This window comes from Sander vitreus, chromosome 8, assembly GCF_031162955.1.
Source record: "Sander vitreus isolate 19-12246 chromosome 8, sanVit1, whole genome shotgun sequence".
Lineage (NCBI taxonomy): Eukaryota > Metazoa > Chordata > Actinopteri > Perciformes > Percidae > Sander > Sander vitreus.
The window spans coordinates 36,301,979-36,321,492 of record NC_135862.1 but is presented as its reverse complement, the minus strand read 5'-3'; the positions used below and the strand labels follow the sequence as shown (position 1 = coordinate 36,321,492).

Genomic DNA, 19,514 nt, shown 5'->3' with positions numbered 1-19,514 from the left:
GGATGGCGAGCGCAAGACGCTGAAATGGATGCCAATAAGATTCTGAATGGAAAGTTTACTTTTAAAAAGTTGTCGGGGTGGGGGGCAGTAGTTTCACCATACACAGCCTGTAGGACACGGAGAAAGCAGCTAAACTGGAACTGCTGCAAGGTGCTGCAAAAACTGTCTCATTAACTGCTGATCACTGGACGTCAGTGAGGAATCTACATTATTTAGGAGTTACTAAACACTAGATTAACTCCGTATATCAGCATACGGTTTTAGGACTGTGTCTTTCGTATCGTTTTTTGACTGTTTTTGTCATTTGGGACATTGTCCACCCCCTTTTCTGTCCAGGAGAATTGTTACATTCCTTATTAGAGAAACGTAAAGGTTACAAATGTCCTGCTGTGGCATCTGGTTTTTGGACCATTTAGTTTGTACTGTAGAAGCAACGTGTTAGTGTTACATCTCAGTTAGGTTAGGTACTTGGAGGAATGGTGCAATAATGACAGATTCACACATTTCTCTTTTGTTTACAGTAAATAAATAATTACAAATCTTAAAGTCAAGTTCATAAAGTCACTTTCTTTGCATTCATTTTATTCCCAGTTAAGATCCACTGGTAAGAACGGCTTTTCATTGTTATTATGTACTTAAAAACAGTTCTGAAATGCAAAATAATAGAATTTTATTCTTGTGATAAAACATTGATGTGATTAACTGTAGAAATTTGGTGATTAATCGCGATTAAAAAAATGAATCGTTTAACAGCCCTAATTTTAATCCAACTACTATGTCTTAATGTTTATAGCATGACTACATGAATCATATTAAAGTGAATACAATCCAACACAGCTCTAGGCAAAAAAAGTAAGATGAATCATAGATAAAGGGTATAGTTCACCAAGCATACTTTATTGACTCAATGGATAAGAAGGTCTCAGAGAAATTATAGGAAAGCTATAGACATCATCTGGCTTCAAATTAAATACATCAGAAATGCTCTCATTACATCACCTGTTGTCACTAATTATTTCAAAAATATATACCACACAGAGAAAATAATGTCACACTGGTGAATCTGCACAGCAAAAACAGCTTTTCCATGGCATACGACTCCCACAGAAGCCCGTTTGGCACGCTCCATATCAGTCGTTATACACTCAACAGGATTTGAAATTAGACACTAAAAAGATACATGCAACACAAGCTCTGTGGCAGAGGAACAGTCTGCTGCACTGCAGTGGTACTATTATTGCAGTTGATGGAAAATAAATATGTGAGTATCAGTGTTGTCCACCTCTAACGTGATGCAGTTTGATTACACACTTGTTACGTACACCACTGGCTGTCTGTGGGGCCCCTCAGAGGAAATGTTACAACCTTGCATCTGATGTGTTATAAAGGAGTTAAACCATTCAACTCCACCCCCGCCAATGTTCCAATATTTCCATATTTGAGAAAATATTAAGACCACAAGTTCTTTTTAAATCTTAAATAAATAGAAAAGTATTTTTGGTATGAAAATGAAAAATTATAACATGTCACAGTTGGGAAAACTCTTAACTGCACAAATTACAATTCCTTGACTAAGCACCTAGAGGTGATGTTGGCAGGATAGGTTAGTCGGCATTCCTCCACGGCTCGGGCAGGAAGGGCGTGCACAGGTGAGTTCTGCTGAGTCCTCACGAGTAGAACTTACTGTTGTTTATCCTCTTTTCTTTTGTCCTGGGGCACAAAGAAAACATATATATATTCATATAATATGAATATGAAATAAACAATAAATACAGAAACAAATATGTTCAAACAAAATAACGAAAAAGTGGCTGAATGGGTTGAGTGCAGCTTGTGAGTTTGAGGCTCACCTGTGGTTCTCGCCGGTGCTACCCTCTCTCACGAGCTGGTTGTGTTGGCGAGGGAGGGCGGAGCGCTGGATGTTGGTGTGCGTGTCGTACAGGAAAGGCTCGCTGCTGACCTCCGCCTGCTTCTTCCTCAGCTGGCTGGAGGACGAGTACAGCTCCTCCTCTGCCTTCTGAAGGACAAGTCGTGATCACATTCACAGAAATATCTCCACACTGATATCAAACTGCAGATGTAAATCAACATTGGTGTGCTTTATGTGTATGTGTGTGTGCTGTGTTTCATTTTTTTATTCCACAAAAAAGTCATACATTCCACAAACTACAGAATAAATCATTAATAATAATACTTTTAATAATAATTTATACTTTTTTATTGATCCCCCAGTGGGGAAATTACAATTTGTACACTCTGTTTGTTAGAACACACTACACACAGGCCTGAAATACACACACATGCTCAGGTCCTATACATGCACTAATGGAGAGATGTCAGAGTGAGGGGGCTGTGACAGCTGGACAGGCGCCCCGAGCAGTTGGGGCAAGAGCAGTGCCTAGTAGGTGAACTGGCATCTCTCCAGCTACCAGACTACACTCGTAGCTGATAGCAAGCTTGTAGCAATACACTACAAATCAGGTCTAACCATTAACAACCAAATGTCGAAAGGTAAAATAAAAAAAGAAAAGTGTAGAGAGAGAAAATGCTGAATAAAAAACTAATAGTAAGGTGCTTGAGCTTCCTTCCTCATTCACAAGTCCATTTTTTGATAAACTCAATGATCTCTCAGAGTAATGGAAAATAAAAACAATCATGTCCATTTCTTTTTAAAGACAGTGTGTGTGTGTGTGTGTGTGTGTGTGTGTGTGTGTGTGTGTTACTCACCCCTGCTTGTTGTACGTTGATGTAGACCAGCAGAGAGGCTAACTCTAAGTTTTCATTGTAGCCGTTCTTTAGAGGTACAGAGCGGTAACCTGACGAAACAAAACACTCAGTCACCTCTGTGTTAATACCGATACCGATATATCGATACAGCACGGTATCACGATATTTTACATGGCAATACTGTATCAATACACTGATGCCACTTATCAATCTTTTATTATATACAGTAAATTGCACATGAGAATTTCACTTTCTGGTACTAAAATAAGAAAAGAAATTAGAAAATTGAAGTGAGATGAACAAACAGAGAAATGTATCTTTTTGGCTGAAACAAATGTAAACTAAGCTTTTCTTTGGGGACATAATTTGAAGTTGGAAAAAAGGTCATGAATTGCAATATATCGCAATATGTTTCACTATGTTTCGTGACACAGGCATTGTTATAATATCGTATCGTGGGGCCACTGGTGATTGCGCGTACTGTATCGATACACGGACTATGTAAATTGCACATGATAAGTTAACTTTTTGGCATTTGAATAATGAAAGAAAGAATAAAATTGAAGTGAGATGAACAAACAGAGAAATGCATCTTTTTATAAAAAACAGATGTTGAGTGCAGAGGGCTAACACAAATGGAATTTTGAAAAGTGGGGGGGACATTTCCCCCCTGTCCCCAGTGGAAATTACAGCCTAGGGTGGATCAGTAAACCTTTGGCAGACTGCCACTGGTGTCCACTCACTGAAAGAACGATTACTGTTGTTAAAGCTATATTATTGTTATGTGATAACTCAGAGCAGACTTTCTGGCACACATTTCCCTGCATCCTTTTGTAACAGAATGTTAAAAGCAGACCTGATGTTCACTGTGATGGATTAACTATTTCAAGCAGGGTTTCCTCTCTCTCTTCCTTGTGTCTTGCACGGACACACTGCCATTATATTCAAAGTATTGCCGCTAGCATAGGCCACACGTGTTGCACAGTGCTTGCACACAGCCGCTGCTTTATCCACCACTTTTTTCCATCATTGTCAGGTAACACTATACCCTAATGCTCCCATACAGCAGACCGATACTGACTAACAGCTGCACTCGGCACCATATCCATGCCAACTGTGGTTTCAGTACCACGCATGGCTTTTTCCCCTCTAATAACTTTATTTGAAGTTTTTTTCTGCACAAGCCTTCCTGTCTGAAATCTGAGAGGCTAAAATGAACTGAACAATACATACATGCCCCGAACCGTGACTAGCGGACCGAACCGCTTCACCCCTAAAGTATAGAGTACAGAAATCCTGCTTCTAGGGAACAAATAATACTTAAAATAATAGTATTACTTAATAATGAGTACTACATGAGCTTCATGTGAGCAGCCGTTCACCAGCTCTGGCCCTCTGTGTTGTACGTGTGTGTGTGTGTTCCCACCTGAGCGGAGGCCTTTGACAGGAAATGTGGCCTGAGCCAGGAAGTTGGGGTCTGAGAACATGTCCTCCTCGTTGACCACAAAGCGCAGGAAGGTGAGTTCAGGCTCGTACACGGAGAAGACTGCAGAGTCTGCTGGGGATTTCCACACCGGGTTCAGACCGTTATCGCCTGCAGCAGACAAAAACAACAGCGCTGTTCACATGATCACAAATCATTTCTCACTTCAGTCTCATTTCTTTGATCCCATAGGTTTAACTCTCCCCCTCCACATCTCCCACCTCCCGCCTTTTCTTACGATAGACTATGGTCTTGGACTTCTCTTCTGTGTGCCCACACAGCTCAATCTCCACGAATGGACTGGCGATGCTACGGCCGGGCTTAGGAAGGTGTCTGGCAGCAATCACCTGCAGACAAACACAACTGCTGTTATAAAGTTCTTTCAAACAGCAACATGCCAAATGTCAGTATGCTCCTTACTTCATTTACTAAATAAAGATCAGCCAGTCAGCTCCTGCGCCTCTAACATGATGACAATATTACACTTGGCTCTGAACTTGAATATAAGTTAAAGAAACCTCATGATGATGATGATGATGATGATGATGATGATGATGATGACGATAATGATGATGTATGTATTAGCCAGTTATTATCATAGACTGTAAAAATAGTGGACGTGAAGCCTTGTGTTTGGCGATACGGGCATCACCATCTTGTTGTTTTGCAACCGGATGTGGCGATTTTTGACGAGAGGGTGGAGCTGGGGAAGATGACGTGGCAAAGCCGGGTAAACGTGGACCTCTGGGTACATGCATCATTCATCTACATGTTACCAGCTAACGCTCACGGTAGCTAGCTAGCTTGGTTGGCATAACGCTAGTCTATATCCACGACGTTCCACTTCCAGGATTGCTCCATTGCCATCCACCTCTGGTGGATTTGTGAGGACTATGGTTAACTGCTCCTCAGATCTCTGCAGGGTAAATCCAGACAGCTAGCTAGAATATCTGTCCAATCTGAGTTTTCTCTCGCACAACTAAAACTACTTTTGAACGTTCACATGTTCCACCAAAACAAGTTCCTTCTTGAGAATATTTAGCAGAGGCACCGTGGCTCCGTCCGGAGCTTAGCACCGCCCACGATGATTGTGATTGGTTTAAAGAAATGCCAATAAACCAGAGCAGGTTGTTCTCCTTTCCAGGAATGCTGTGTGGACTAGCCAGACCTTCCTCCGCAGCGCGGTGGGGGAAGGTCTGGCAATGCGAGACTAGCATAACGCTGAACAAGACATTTTTAGGCAACCAAAAATGTTCAATTAACTTCGATGAAGTGAAAACACACAGATAGAGGGTCAAAGTTTAAGAAGAAAACACAGACAACACCCAAAAACAAGTTCACAGCTATTTTAATGTACAGTGTCATGGATACGCATCGCTTAGCCTCTGTGATGATTGACGGGTCGGCGTGTAGCCACGCCCCTAAAGCATCCCCTGCTTTATCGTCTATTTTAAAAGAAATGGGACCATAATGTACAAAATGAGCATCATGCTGTATTGAAGAAGACTTGAAAGTAGCGATTGAAGCCAGAAACTCATTATGAAAATGTTTCTTTAGGGAATAAGTCAAGTGAAAAGTAGGGTTATTTCCCCCATAGACTTCTGTAGAAACAGACTTCTTTTTGCAACCAGTGGAGTCCCCCCCTGATGGAAATTAGATAGAATGCAGGTTTAAGGCACTTCTGCATTGGCTTCGCTTTTCAGGCCTGGAAGCTTCGTCCATTATTTTTACAGTCTGTGGTTGTCATGAAATATGTGTGTGTTTGTGTACAGACGTACCCTAACTGCAATGTTGTACTTGACCTTCTTCTTCTCCTGGTAAGGGTCGTAGCTATCATAGCGCATGAGCTCCGGCTGCAGTACGTAACCCGTACGTCCATTCAGACTGAAGAGGGCACTGTTCAACTGAGTGTATTTATCTGGGTGGACACATACACATTATACAGTATGAACTTCTGCTCTATACAGCTAAAAACACAGTTTTACCTAGCCTTTAGGCAGCCAGTCAATATTGAAATGATTCAATCAATCCATATAACACACCACCTGTCTGCTCTGCCTCTCTTTCTATCCCGTTCCCACCTCAGAACTTCACTCTTGCCCTTGCATTTTCATTTAAATGAGACCTATTATGCTTTTCCGTATTTTCTGTCTTATCTATAAAGTTACAATGTCGGATGTTCATTTTAAATGTGGACAAAGCTCAAATAATTAAGTGTTTATAAGGTATCCCTGTGAGCTAAAACCTCAAGTTTCATACTGTTCATCATTCATTCATACTCTGGTTTCAACAGTTTTTTTCTACTCACGGCTCAGTATGACGTCATACCAAGCCGTTTCTATTCATGTTCATCTGCTCCAGGCACTCTACTGCAGTGTTTACATTACATACACTGCTTCATTTTACGTTTCATGTTCGCTTATAGGAGTCGTGTTATGTTACTGCTGATGAAGACCCAACATTTCCTGATTTTTCCGCTTTATTCTAAAGAATTTATAGGAAATGATTATTGCACATTTTACCTCAATAACGATGAAAGAACGATAATTAATCAAGTTTTTCTAAATCATCTTTTCTGAAGCCAAAATGTTTTCAGATGACGGACACTGTTTCTCAGTTGACTCGGACTCAGTGTTTGAGTTATCCTCCGTTATGCTTTCCATGCGGCTGACTGGTCCGGCAATGTCACATGACTACACACGCGGTAGAATGTTTTTAAGGAGACAATAGGCCTATCAACAGGAATAAATAATCGAAATTATCGTCATGGGAAAAATACGTCGAAAACAGCTTTAGAATTTCAATGTCAATACATTTTCGATTAATCGTCCAGCCCAAGGTACAATAGTCACTTATTGGGCTAGTGTGACCAATCCCTAATACACGGAAATGGATGGATTGACAAAAGCACAAAAGAACAACAATTATTGTATAGTATATTGTAAGTTCAGTCCAGATAAACTACTGTACCTGCAGTCTGGAAGTTGAGAGCAACCATGTGACTGCCAACGGCCCACAGTGGGTAAGGGTCATAGTTGGAGGACTCCACACGCTGGCCTTTTGGGTAGATGCGACTCAGAGCCTTGCGGTTGTACTGCAGGAAGTCCTTGGTGCGGCTCTTTCCTGGTATCTTGTTCTCCACAAAGGAGCGGACCTCTTTGTAGCTGTAACTGTCTGCAGAGACAAAGAAAAGAGCAATCCTTTGAGAGGCACAGGTTGATCTCATAATGGTTGTTAGGCCACATCAGTTGATACCAACAGACCAATAAACTGGACTGGAACTGTAATACCTGATATATGTAGTTATATTGAATATCTTTAGTTAACATGTTAGCTGGTTGTTGTTATCTGGTTGTTAGTTGCTCTACCAATCAGAGAGCTCGCTGTTACGCTTAGGATTGTGGGTAGTATAGTACTTCTCCAGATGATGGAGAGGTGAACAGTGCAGAGTGTGTGTGTGTGTGTGTGTGTGTGTGTGTGTGTGTGTGTGTGTGTGTGTGTGTCCATGTGTGTAAGAAAAAAAGAAAGAAAACCCCTTATATTATACCAATTAACTAATGTTACCAGAAATACATTTAACTGTTTTCCCCCCAAAAAATAGATATTCTGATTCTACTCAATACAAATACTAATTACTAACAACAACTACTAATATTATTATCACAATAAAGCATAAAAAGAAATCCTGCAAAATCCTGGGGTGCAATGTCCTCAAATCCTAAAAAACGCCCCTGGGCACAGCCACTACAGGGCAAGATAGATGGTTTGTCTTGGGAAAAAAACATTTAACATTTAACTTGTGAAAAACACTAAATATCTAACAACCATACTACTAGAACAACAGGGTTTTTGTGACAGTTGTAGTGGATGTACAGTAGGTGTACACTTTCCAAATTTAGATTGGTGTAACACAGGAAGCTGTCTGAAGTAGTCTTTAGATCTTTTTCTTTGGTCACATCCTGTTTGCTGAAGATCAGTGGGTTGTGGTATAACAACAGTAAAGGTAAATCCTCACTAAATAAGGTAAGGTGCCTCAGCAAAAAGCAATCCCTTTTTTTCCTTTTTTTGCATTTCCAATTGTCTCTGCTAAAAAGATTTTTTCCCACATATTATAATGCACTCTTTAGGTGTAAAGACACCACAGAAAAATGATTGTGACAAATGTATTCATCCTTTTATGACTTGAGGAATTCTACACCTTGGCATGGTGGTTGTTGCTCAATGACTCCTACTGTATTGTCTTACACATGTTTTATAAATAATAAATATTGTATTATGTGCACAAAAGGAACTCTAAATAATACAAATAATGTCACTAGTAAAGTGCAATTATTGGGAACTAAAACAAATACTAATTACACACTGATGAACATATTGAATGTAAGGTGCAAAAAAACCTTTGTATAGTTTTTTAATACCGAAACTAACTATAGAAAACCTAATAATAGGGTCAAACTGACCTATCAAACTGTCCTATGTGGAAGCAAATCAAAAGTGTGACAATATGGAATGACCCTTTTTCCGGTGCAGTATCATGCTCAGTTGTTAGATATTCAGACTCTAATTCAAATGGAACTAACTCTAATGTGTATATATCTGTACAGTTTTAATATATATTCTATCATAACTGGGGGTTAGAGATTTGGGGTTCAACTACAAAGCTTATATTCATCTTATGAAGTGGTTACAAAGATAAGACCAAGTCTTGCTTTATATATATAAAACTTAACAAATTTAAGAATCTATTATTAATCATACTGAAATAAATGCTAGACTGAGTAACCCTATCTAATTTTAAAGTAATGCAAAAACTAGACTAAGACATTAAGAATATATGATGCGTTGGAGCACATTTCCTGTATGAAGCTGTGTTAAACTTTGTTTAGTCATTGTCATGTCATCATGTGGCTCGAGTTCACAGGTCTTTGTGTTCAGCATGTGCATGTGCATGTGTTTACCAAAGCGGTCCTTCTCCTTGCTGCGCGGCTGACAGTAGACCACCAGGTCTGACATCTCCATGGCAACCTCTGCCTTCTTCTCCACTTCCACCTGCTGTCTGATCTGAGATTGGACAGAAAAACAGCCACTTCCTGTTTGTACAGTGATGCTGACAGACCTCCAGTAAAACACCCATATGTGGTTATACAGTGATATGCTGTCCTTAGATTTAGTCTGAACTAATGTTACACAGGCTTCCAACATGTAAAACCACAATGTGAGCTGACTGACACAGAAAGATTTGATAAAAAACGGCCTTTATACATTCTTGCCGTAACTTTGTGTTTGACATTGGGGGGCTTGAGATCGCCACAAAATTTTGAGCATCAAACAATAAATTTTCTGCATGCTGGTGAATGTTTTCTGCATTACTTTATGGTGCAAATGTAAAGGTTATTATATAAGTTTTTTGGGGTGGGTTGCACTGGCCAGTTTTGATTACCTTCCCCCTCTACATACATATCATATACCATGAGATACTAACCTCTTGTTCCCTGTTATACTGCTTGCTCATCTCTCTCTGAGTAATGTCCCAGGCCACTTGGTACCATTCAAACAGCTCCTCCAGAGAGCCAGCTGCCAGGTCAAACTGCAGACTGTCCTCCTCCTTGTCCTGCAGGGTCAACACGTTGGGCTTCCCATTTTTACCACTCTTTACTAGAACCAAGGAGGGAGGAAAGGAGGCACAGTGAGGGAGGGCGATAAGGAATGGACAACTCCCATATTTTTTTTTATAGACATTGGGAATTTGAATCCCATTCTTAATTTGGGATATAGATGACTTTTACAGATTAAACCATAGGAAGTTATTTGTGATAACTGCACATGCACCACTCCAAATGCAAAGACCTAATTCCTAACTAACCTTAGGGACTGCAAAGAGATAATTCACAGTCACTGGCTAACCCCTTCTCTCAAACTTGTTGGTGCCATTAGTTGACATATAACACGTGTATACACTATGCACAGCATCTTTTTGGGGGTTTGTGACCACTAGTGGAGCAAAGCTGTAATGACCAGTTTGCAGGTGCATGCACAATAAATACAACCAAAAAGGGAAACTCAGGTACACGCACAGGAATGACACTCCTACCAATGGTTTCATGCTATTCTACTGATTGTGATAGTAGTGTAAGGAAATGAGGCAATGTGTCAGCAAAAGGCAGGGAGGAAGATGTTTTTGATCATTGTAGACTCTAGATGAAAAATACACAGATTGTTTGTCAAATAAAATGGTCAGATTTATCTATGACGTTGGTCTAATTGACACCCAGCTGCAGTATTACTAGTTTGTTGGCCCAGTATAGTTTATTTTTTTGTTTTTTATGAATCTTTTTTTATGCTCAGGGGAAAGTTGTTTTTACATAGCAAAACACATATATTAGGTCAAATACAGAAAAAAAGGTTTAAAATAAAATCACAAGATGGTTGAGTAGGTTCATTGCATAGAGCTATGTCCTGGGATACACACTGGTATCAGGTTACAGAGAAACAGTACTTCCAGACATACATACACAGCATACATATTTTTTTATAGTTGCAAGCCTTGCTAATTAGTTGTTTTAACTAATTTGAAATGCAACATCAGTGTAGTGAGGAGATTGAAAACGTATGTTTGCACTCAACCTCAGGGGTATGTGAATGTAAAGCATGCATCAGACGCTATAATAACTCACAGTTTTGGATGTTGCACTTGGAGATGTCCACAACACCCTTACATAGTTCACCTAGTGGGTTGTCTTCCATGTCCTGTTTTAATGCACATCACAGACACACAGAGATTATTTTCACTCAATCGCTATGCTGCTTGATCTCCATTTAAACTGTGACTGAAACTCTAATCTTCACCTGTTCTTTGGTCTCAGGTTTGGTGTTGCTGCACACTTCCTCTACATAGTTAGCTGGGAAGAACTGCTGCAACCTTCCACCATGGTCACCTCTACACCTGTAGTGAGAAGAATGAGGAGGGCAATGGTTACAGTCCTGTTTGTTCTTTGTGTGTGTTTGCAATTGGCCATACCAACAAAGTATATGCAGATGAACATGCATTATGCAGGGGAACTGGTACGCCCTGCACTGCTACTACTATTATTTGTAGTCATAGTTTTATTATCCTTATTGTTACTACAAATACCAACTGCTATAATTACTATGAATCATGTTTCTGTATATCTGTATCTGTGTCTCTGTGTCCCATCCGGCAGCAGCAGATGGACGCCCACCGAGAGCCTGGTTCTGTCCCAGGTTTCTGCCTGTTTAAAGGAAGTTTTTCTTCGCCACTGTTCCACTGTAAATTATGGAGTGGGGTCTAGACCTACTCTATCTGTAAAGTGTCCTGAGATAACTTCTTGATGATTTGACACTATAAATAAAATCAAATTGAATTGAATAAAGTGACTAATTCCAAAGATATGGCAAAGCCTCATAACCTATCCTTGATATAGCCTGTTGTTGCCCGTGTGTGTGTGTGTGTGTGTGTGTGTGTGTGTGTGTGTGTGTGTGTAGACTCACCATCCATCAATCTCCTTTGTAACATTGTGTATCAAATCTCCTTTACGGAAGCTGAGCTCATCTGGCTTCACAGCCTGGTAGCCATATACGGCTCTAACTGTACTTTGAGGCTGAAGGAGACAAACACACACAATCGTGAATGTTTTTGTCAAAGGAAACTGCAAAAGATAACATAGTATATGTAACGTATACACACCAGTGAGGGCTCAATCTCGTTGGGTTCCACGTATGTCTTCACCTCATACAGAGAGGCACAGTCTTTCTCCTATGTTAGCACAACACACTGTTAGGTACCAGTCAGAGCAAATTACATATTATTGGGTTTAGAAACATGCATTGAACTGATATTAGCCCAACCTTCCTCCACAGCGCTGCGGAGGAGGATCTGGCTAGTCCACACAGCATTCTAGGATGGGCGAAAAACGTGCTCTGGTTTATTGGCATTTCTTTAAACCAATCACAATCGTCTTGGGCAGCGCTAAGCACCGCACGGAGCAACGGTGCCTCTGCTAAATAGTCTCAGGAAGGAACTTGTTTTGGTGGAACATGTGGACGTTCAAAAGTAGTTTTAGTCGTGCAACAGAAAACTCAGATTGGACAGATAGTCTAGCTAGCTGTCTGGATTTACGATTTACTGAGTTTAGAACGCCAACAAGTGGAACATTGTGGATATAGACTGCTTCAACAGTAACTCACTGTGCTGAAGCGGTCAACCAGCTCGGGGGTGACTGGGTAACGTAGCTTGATCTTGCGATACAGTGGCTTCTTCTTGAAGTAGTTGACCAGCTCCACAAGGCTCTCAAACTCTGTCGTGGTGCCCAGCAGGTACATGTTGCCCTCCTTCTGGATCCGACAGTGTTTCACCTTACCATCACCTCTGAAAGAGAGAGATGATTAATAATACACACACAAAGAATCCAGCAAATAGAAATAAAGTCTCAAGTCATTGCACCTGAATGTGATGGCGAAGGAGTCTGGTTCTCCTTCTCTCTGTCGGATGAGGAAAGCTCCGTCTCTAGGAATCCTCAGTAGGTAATCCTCTGCCTGACCTCTGCTCAGATTATTGTAGAACCACCTGCACAACACACACACAAGGATAGTTACTGTGTGTGTGTGTGTGTGTGTGTGTGTGTGTGTGTGTGTGTGTGTGTGTGTGTGTGTGTGTGTGTGTGTGTGTAAAAAATGTACTGAAGAAAGAGAGAGGGGAAAGAGTGACTGTGCTTCTGTGGGCGTATGAGAGTGAAAGTGCAATGTAAAAAATAATAGAGGGCATGGACCTGTGGTTGATACAAAGAGAATGTGAAAAGTAAAGCTTTACCAAACCAATATTATACTGAGTACTGGCACTTCTGATTTATGTCCACATGAGTCCCTTTACTTCTAATTGTTATTAAGAGTATTATTAATAGGACTGTGAGATTTGGACTGTTTCTAAACACTCTGGTTTCAACAGTTTTTTTGCTGTTGGCGTCATACAGAGCCAGTTTTCTATATATGGTCATATCTGCTCCAGGCACGCTACTGCAGTGGTTACATTACAAACACTGCTCTATGTAGCTACATGCTAACGTCAGGGAAACCTGTAATCTGAAGATGTTAATTTTCCCCAATTTCAGATCACATTCCTGTTGGAACATGTTCAGTTGTGTAGTTTTTGACGGGAGAAAGTGCTGCTAACGCCAAGGAAAGCTGTTATCGCTAAAAAGGCTCCATCCTAAATCCTCCCGCTAGCGCAAGGTATAATAATTAATCGCTAGCTTATGTGAACTGTGATGTATAAGACTATATATGTAAAGATGTATAAGATGTTTGTTCATATACTGTATGACTCACCCCTCTTGCAGATGTGAGTTGGGCACTGGTACAGCGTCAGTGAGGCGCAGTTCAAAGTCTTGGCAGCGCAGCGGGTTTTCTTCATAGTGATGGATCAGGGAGTACACGCTGGGAAAGTGCAGGTTTGGCGTCAGGTAGAAGTAAGTGTGTGCCCCCTCTGAACCCGAGCGAATACGACAGTGCTGGACCCTCCCACTGCGCCTGAAATACACACAGAAGACATGTGCTTACAGATACATACAATTGATTGAAATAATTCTTCTATAAAGAACAAAATCTTTATAGCCTAAAAGCAATAAAAGCAAAAACCTTCTATAATCTGACTTCAGACCTTTGGAAGAGGCGGACCCTGAAATGCAGAGGTGGGTCTAGAAGGGAGGGCCTGGCACCCGCCCCCCCTGAAATAAGATTGCCCCCCTCGGTGCCCCCCCAATCCATTGAGCTAGAGTGCTGTCACTTTGCTGCCTGTTCTGCCAATCGCTGCCTTTCATTTGGTAAATGGATATATACTTTCAACACACATTATATGGCAACTGTGTACTTTGTTGAAATTTTGAGGCCAGTTCAGAAGTAGAAACTAATAATAAATAAATTGTGTATTGCACTTTATTTCTGTTCTGTTTCCTGTTATCTGAAAACTGTGTACAGCAAGGTTTTCTTTGTTGAAGTTTAAGGGCAAGTTAACGTAAGTGTATTGCGCCTTATTTTAATACGGTTCTGTGAAAATCGTTTCAGCCCTTGTCACATGACCAATTAATGTTTCCATGATGACTATCCAATTATTATTATCCCCCCACCCTGTGCCACCCCACTTAAAAAATCCTGGAATCGCCCCTGCTGAAATGTGACAGCATATCACACCACAGGTTTTTTTGGTTGGGCTGGCCATGAGATGAAGAAATGAGATGTTGTACCAGAAGGAGAGGGTGAAGTCTGTGACATAAGTATCGCTCTGTCGGACCAAGAAGGTGCCATCTCTCCCCCCAGTCTCTGCACAGTAATCACGGATCAGTTGCTCAGCCATCAGCCTGCCCTCCTTCATGCGACCATGGAACCACGGCTCTGAACAGTGCATGTCCTGGAACTGAGAAACGCAAGAACAAGACTGGTTTTAACACACACACACACACACACACACACACACACACACAGACACACACACACTTCGTCATTGTCTCTTGTTTGTAAGGAAACAATCACTGACCAGTATATCATTCTTTTTAAGATTATGTTTTTGGGGCTTTTCCCTTTATTCAATAGTGAAAAAAGTTAAAATTAAAGTTTTAATAATATCAGAAAATGTCTTCAGTTAAATTTACCTTATTGTAACTTGTATTGTTTCCCACCAGAATGCATTGTGGGTATCCTTGAGACATTAAAAGCATAAAACATTTACAAAGTTGATTTTTTTTATTTATATTTAGCATTGTTTAAACCACGTTTGTTGGCTAGCACTCTTTTTCCATGCCTTTGTTTTCTTGGGGCATTGCCAGCACAATCCAAACAATATAGGAACCCACTCAATCAAAACACTACTCAAAGGGTAGCTTTAACCTTACAGTTACTCCAAAAAGAATCATGACCTCTCTCCTGTACTGGTAAACTGTACACATACATGTCTTTCTTACTAGGGATGGACTGATTATTGGCCCTGGATGATCATCAGGCAGTTTTTTTTGTCAGTTTGCAGTTTGATGATCTGTATCTGCGTTTTATTTGCCTGATAACTGATGTTAATGAATTAAAAAGTGTTGTACTTTTGCTCTGCTACAGCTCTGTGTCTGTCCCTCTGCTTCGGTTTCACTCCCCACTGAGTCTGACTTCATGTCGTCCCCCCCCACACACACACACACACACACACACACACACACACACACACACACACACACACACACACACACACTATCTGACTCTCTGTTACTGGGGATTATGATGAAATTTCTCATTTATTAAATACTTGCTTAAAGCGTTTTTTTAAAGTTTAGTGTTGGAGTTTGTAAGATTCCAAAATCTTAATTTTGACTTATTTTTCATTTTCACTGTAAATGTAAACATATCTGTTCCAAATATCGGCTATCGGTTTCATTAATTTCATATTTTTTACCTTCCTTGGATCTTCCTCCTCCTCCTCGTGCTCCTCTGCATAGTACAGCTTGTCATCCGAGATCACACAGAAGTGCGTGTTCCACCGCTGAGAAAGAGAAATGAAAATGTTCATATGAATGAATGTCATTTAGATGGTTTAGGCAGGCAGTAGGAAGCAGGGTCAGCATTGGGGGGCGGACACGCCACGAGGAAGACGCCGGAGACAAGACATTTTGGGAGACAAAAAGACTGAGAAAGCTGTCTTCTACACACCTTTTAAAGAGCCCCTGCTGTGCTTTTATATCTTTTTGACACAGTGCTGGTGAAAAACACTCCCGATCATTGAACTGGGAAATTCCAACTTCCCAGTTCAACTGGAACACACCATTATCCCAGCACCTCATTTGTAATCCAGTAAGCCCGTCTACAAAGCAGTTTACCTTATTTAGTGATACATGTGTGATGTAAAAATAGGGTTGGGCATCGTTTTGATTTTAATTATTATTATTATTATTCTGATTCTTCCTTTCGAATCCGGTTCTTTGAAGGATGGAGTTGAAACGGGTCACATGCTTATTTCACAATAATAATTTTTGAAATGATTCCAAGTTGGAACCCAATCCTATGTAAAACAGATCAACAGATCATCCTTATGTTAGGAGTCTCAGCTACATCAGATTTAACCCATTTGAGCCCTCAGACAGTACCTGGTCCACAGGGTCCCAGATCTCCAGATCTCCCTGTTTCTCCCCCTTCCTGAAGTCTTTACTGAATCCTCCTCCCTCCACACTGAGCTTCTTGTGCTGCATAAGGACAAAACAAAACCTTTTATCACCGACACATCAGTGTTTAGACACACACACCCGCGCACACACACACACACACACACACACACACACACACACACACACACACACACACACACACACACACACACACAGAGTACCTTGAGTATGATCTTGCCCTTCAGCTGTGTAGGCGAAGGAAGCTGCTCAGCCATCTGCTCCACAGGATCAAGCAGCAGTTTGTCTCCAAACACGTCTCTGAAGATTCGAGCCATCTGACGCTGCTGCTCTATAGGGCAATGCTCCTCTATGGACAGGATCACTGGGAACCTGAGAGAGAGAGAGAGAGACAGAGAGGTAGAGAGAGAGAGAAGTAGAGAGAGAGAGAGAGAGAGAGAGAGAGAGAGAGAGAGAGAGAGAGGTAGAGAGAGAGAAGTAGAGAGAGAGAGAGAGGGAGAGAGACAGAGAGGTAGAGAGAGAGAGAGAAGTAGAGAGAGAGAGAGAGAGAGAGAGAGAGGTAGAGAGAGAGAGAGAGAGAGAGAGTAGAGAGAGAGAGTAGAGAGAGACAGAGAGAGAGAGAGAGAGAGAGAAGTAGAGAGAGAGAGAGAGAGAGAGAGAGAGAGACAGAGAGAGACACAGAGAGAGAGAGAGAGGTAGAGAGAGAGATGAATGACAGATTGAATGAACAAATGTGCAAATGTCTCTGAAAGCTAGTATGCGTGTGTGTGTGTGTGTGTGTGTGTGTGTGTGTGTGTGTGCGTGTGTGTTAGCGTGTGTCACAGATATAATACAGCATGTTTTTGCGATTCTTACTCTGACGTGACAAAAGCGTGATCGTTGATGGCTTTGACCACATCCTCAAACTTGATCTTGGTGGTCCTGGTCCAGCCGTGGTAGATGATTGGCTCCCCAGGCCCTTCCCAGCAATCCACTGCAATTTATTCAGAACCACCCAACGCACACAAAAACAGGTGTTGTAGATATAAAATAAAGTATTATTTATTATTACTTTCTGATTCATGCTGGGTAAAATGGCCCAAAATGGGACCAATGCTGCTAATGTAACTCCCGAATGTGAACTAAAACACATGATCTGCTGTATGTGTAGCACACTGGAGCTGGTTTATACTGACATTCAACACAGCGGCATCCCAGACGCAGACATCGCACATACGCCTCTGTGGATGACTCACTACGAATCTGATCACCTGTCAGGTAGCTGTTGAAGGACAAACAAAAGGGGAGACATGCCAGATTAAATATGGTTCACAAAATGAAAACCGTGGTCATTCCATTTATTGTTACTTTCGGAGGAGCTCAGGTTTTGACCCTGTTAGTGAATTATTACCAGGATATCTGGTTCCAAATTCTAATAAAAGGTTCAAAATATTTTTTTTTATATGTCAATTAAATTGACTAATGCTTCTTAGATCAGTTATAAACCATTAATAAGAACAATGTTTGGGTTGCCAGGTCTAACATCTAACTTTCTAATCCATTCTGAATGTAGAAATATTATATATTAAATAAGTCATTTAAGGAGCACTGCAGCAACTTAGTATTGTGCTTCCATAAAGTTGGTGGACTCACAAGTGACAGAAAATGGGAATGGGGATATTTTGACTTTCAGCTCCAAAAATATAATCCTGCAATTCCCATAATGCAACTAACAGCACAATTTGTTTAAATCCACAGTTTGTTAAAATCCACATTTTTAAACTCCATTGTGTAAATTTGTAATTTTAAATAAATGTGACTTTTTTAACGTTTTTTAATGTCTTGTTTTGTCATATTTGAGAGGCTGAAAACAGATCTACAGTACAAAGCATAAGTACATGATATGTTGATTTGGATCATACTGACGTGTTGTGTGAGGAGCTGATCCAGTAATGAGACAGAGGGTTGTTCATGTCCAGGTTCCTGATCTCAGAGAACTTCTCATCCCACACAGAGTTCTCCTTGGAAAAGAGGAAACTGAGGAACTAGAGGAGGCGAGAGTTTACACAGTCCCTCATTATTTGTGCGATTCATTTTTAGTAATGATAAAACTTCAAATATAACAACAACAAAGCTTTTAGCAGCATTTCTTTCAAGCCAAACAGTCATAATCCTTATCATATTTCTTGTCTAATTCAGTGAACTGCATTCCTATAAATAAATATAAATATTCAGCCTGCCATTTCCTGCCAAATTCAGCTCAGTTAGGGCCCATTCAGACCAAAATAAGCAATCCGGCGATTTGCTGCATGGTGGTGCGGCAGTGTAGGAGTGTCACTGAAACGACCTATTTGTGTGACGTCCTGTTGTGTTCTTCAACCCCCCCCCCCTTTGTAGCACAAGTACACTTTAGCTTTACTGTTTTCCGTCAGATCATTTATATAGATCTTGATAAAAGAGACGAGCTTGACAGATCGACTGTGCTTTGTTGTTTGGCAAACATTCAGCTGTTCCACAAACTCCCGGGCAGTTCAGCTCTTGTGTTTGGTGTTTTAAAACTTTCTTGTGGCAGCGATAGAGGCAGTGATGTTTCCTGTTTCCTGTACGGGACTCTCACACCGCCACAAAAGACACTGATAAGTCTGATCGCCGTTACATGATTGGCCACCGCAGCGTGACGCCGGGTTGCGTTTCTCAAAAAGTTGAGTTGGTCTCAACTTTTCGCCGCAGTCTGATCCACGTTCGGGGTTCGAGGTTAAAGGCCTTGCTCAAGGGCACCTCAGTGGTTGTAATGAGGGAGGGACAAGCGCTGCTCTTTCACTTTCCCCACCCAGATTTTATCCTGTCGGTCTGGGGGATTGCTTCTTTAACCTTTAGACCACCACTGCTTGACTTGATGTCAACCTGCCAACTGTGCCAATGAAAACCCTTTCTACGTACAGTGTCCTCTATCCCAGTCTGTTGCATCTTTGCATAGTCTATCTCTGTTACACACGATACTTGCAGGCCCAGAGCAGAATACCTCGCTGACGGTGAACTCGGGATCATTGGTTTTTCTCATGGTGTCATCGATGAAGGTGGTCATCAGTTCTCTGACTTGGTTCAGGTCATTGGCCCAGGATTCCTGAGGGATGAAGGGACACAGAAAGAAGAGA

At 41.1% G+C, this 19,514-nt stretch overlaps 1 protein-coding gene across 5 annotated transcripts in view; it reads right to left on the bottom strand.

Moving 5' to 3' along the window:
• Nucleotides 1-876: 876 nt before the first annotated feature.
• plcg2 (phospholipase C, gamma 2) overlaps nucleotides 877-19,514 on the bottom strand; it is a 33,619-nt gene continuing 14,981 nt past the window's right edge. For 2 of the 5 annotated variants that reach the window (XM_078258044.1, XM_078258043.1), the window contains 24 exons: nucleotides 19,382-19,483; nucleotides 18,286-18,404; nucleotides 17,556-17,641; nucleotides 17,236-17,353; nucleotides 16,584-16,752; nucleotides 16,345-16,440; nucleotides 15,657-15,743; nucleotides 14,467-14,657; nucleotides 13,553-13,753; nucleotides 12,672-12,794; nucleotides 12,416-12,596; nucleotides 11,916-11,984; nucleotides 11,720-11,829; nucleotides 11,057-11,153; nucleotides 10,885-10,957; nucleotides 9,693-9,865; nucleotides 9,169-9,271; nucleotides 7,181-7,384; nucleotides 5,989-6,128; nucleotides 4,449-4,557; nucleotides 4,154-4,321; nucleotides 2,728-2,816; nucleotides 1,851-2,017; nucleotides 877-1,710 (listed from right to left, as the gene is read on the bottom strand). In XM_078258044.1, coding sequence (XP_078114170.1) covers nucleotides 1,668-1,710; nucleotides 1,851-2,017; nucleotides 2,728-2,816; nucleotides 4,154-4,321; nucleotides 4,449-4,557; nucleotides 5,989-6,128; nucleotides 7,181-7,384; nucleotides 9,169-9,271; nucleotides 9,693-9,865; nucleotides 10,885-10,957; nucleotides 11,057-11,153; nucleotides 11,720-11,829; nucleotides 11,916-11,984; nucleotides 12,416-12,596; nucleotides 12,672-12,794; nucleotides 13,553-13,753; nucleotides 14,467-14,657; nucleotides 15,657-15,743; nucleotides 16,345-16,440; nucleotides 16,584-16,752; nucleotides 17,236-17,353; nucleotides 17,556-17,641; nucleotides 18,286-18,404; nucleotides 19,382-19,483 — 3,018 coding nt within the window. In that variant the 3' untranslated portion in view covers nucleotides 877-1,667. Of the gene's footprint in view, nucleotides 1,711-1,850; nucleotides 2,018-2,727; nucleotides 2,817-4,153; nucleotides 4,322-4,448; nucleotides 4,558-5,988; nucleotides 6,129-7,180; nucleotides 7,385-9,168; nucleotides 9,272-9,692; nucleotides 9,866-10,884; nucleotides 10,958-11,056; nucleotides 11,154-11,719; nucleotides 11,830-11,915; nucleotides 11,985-12,415; nucleotides 12,597-12,671; nucleotides 12,795-13,552; nucleotides 13,754-14,466; nucleotides 14,658-15,656; nucleotides 15,744-16,344; nucleotides 16,441-16,583; nucleotides 16,753-17,235; nucleotides 17,354-17,555; nucleotides 17,642-18,285; nucleotides 18,405-19,381; nucleotides 19,484-19,514 lie in introns of those variants that run through there. The other 3 variants (XM_078258045.1, XM_078258046.1, XM_078258047.1) reach the window with 3 other exon arrangements.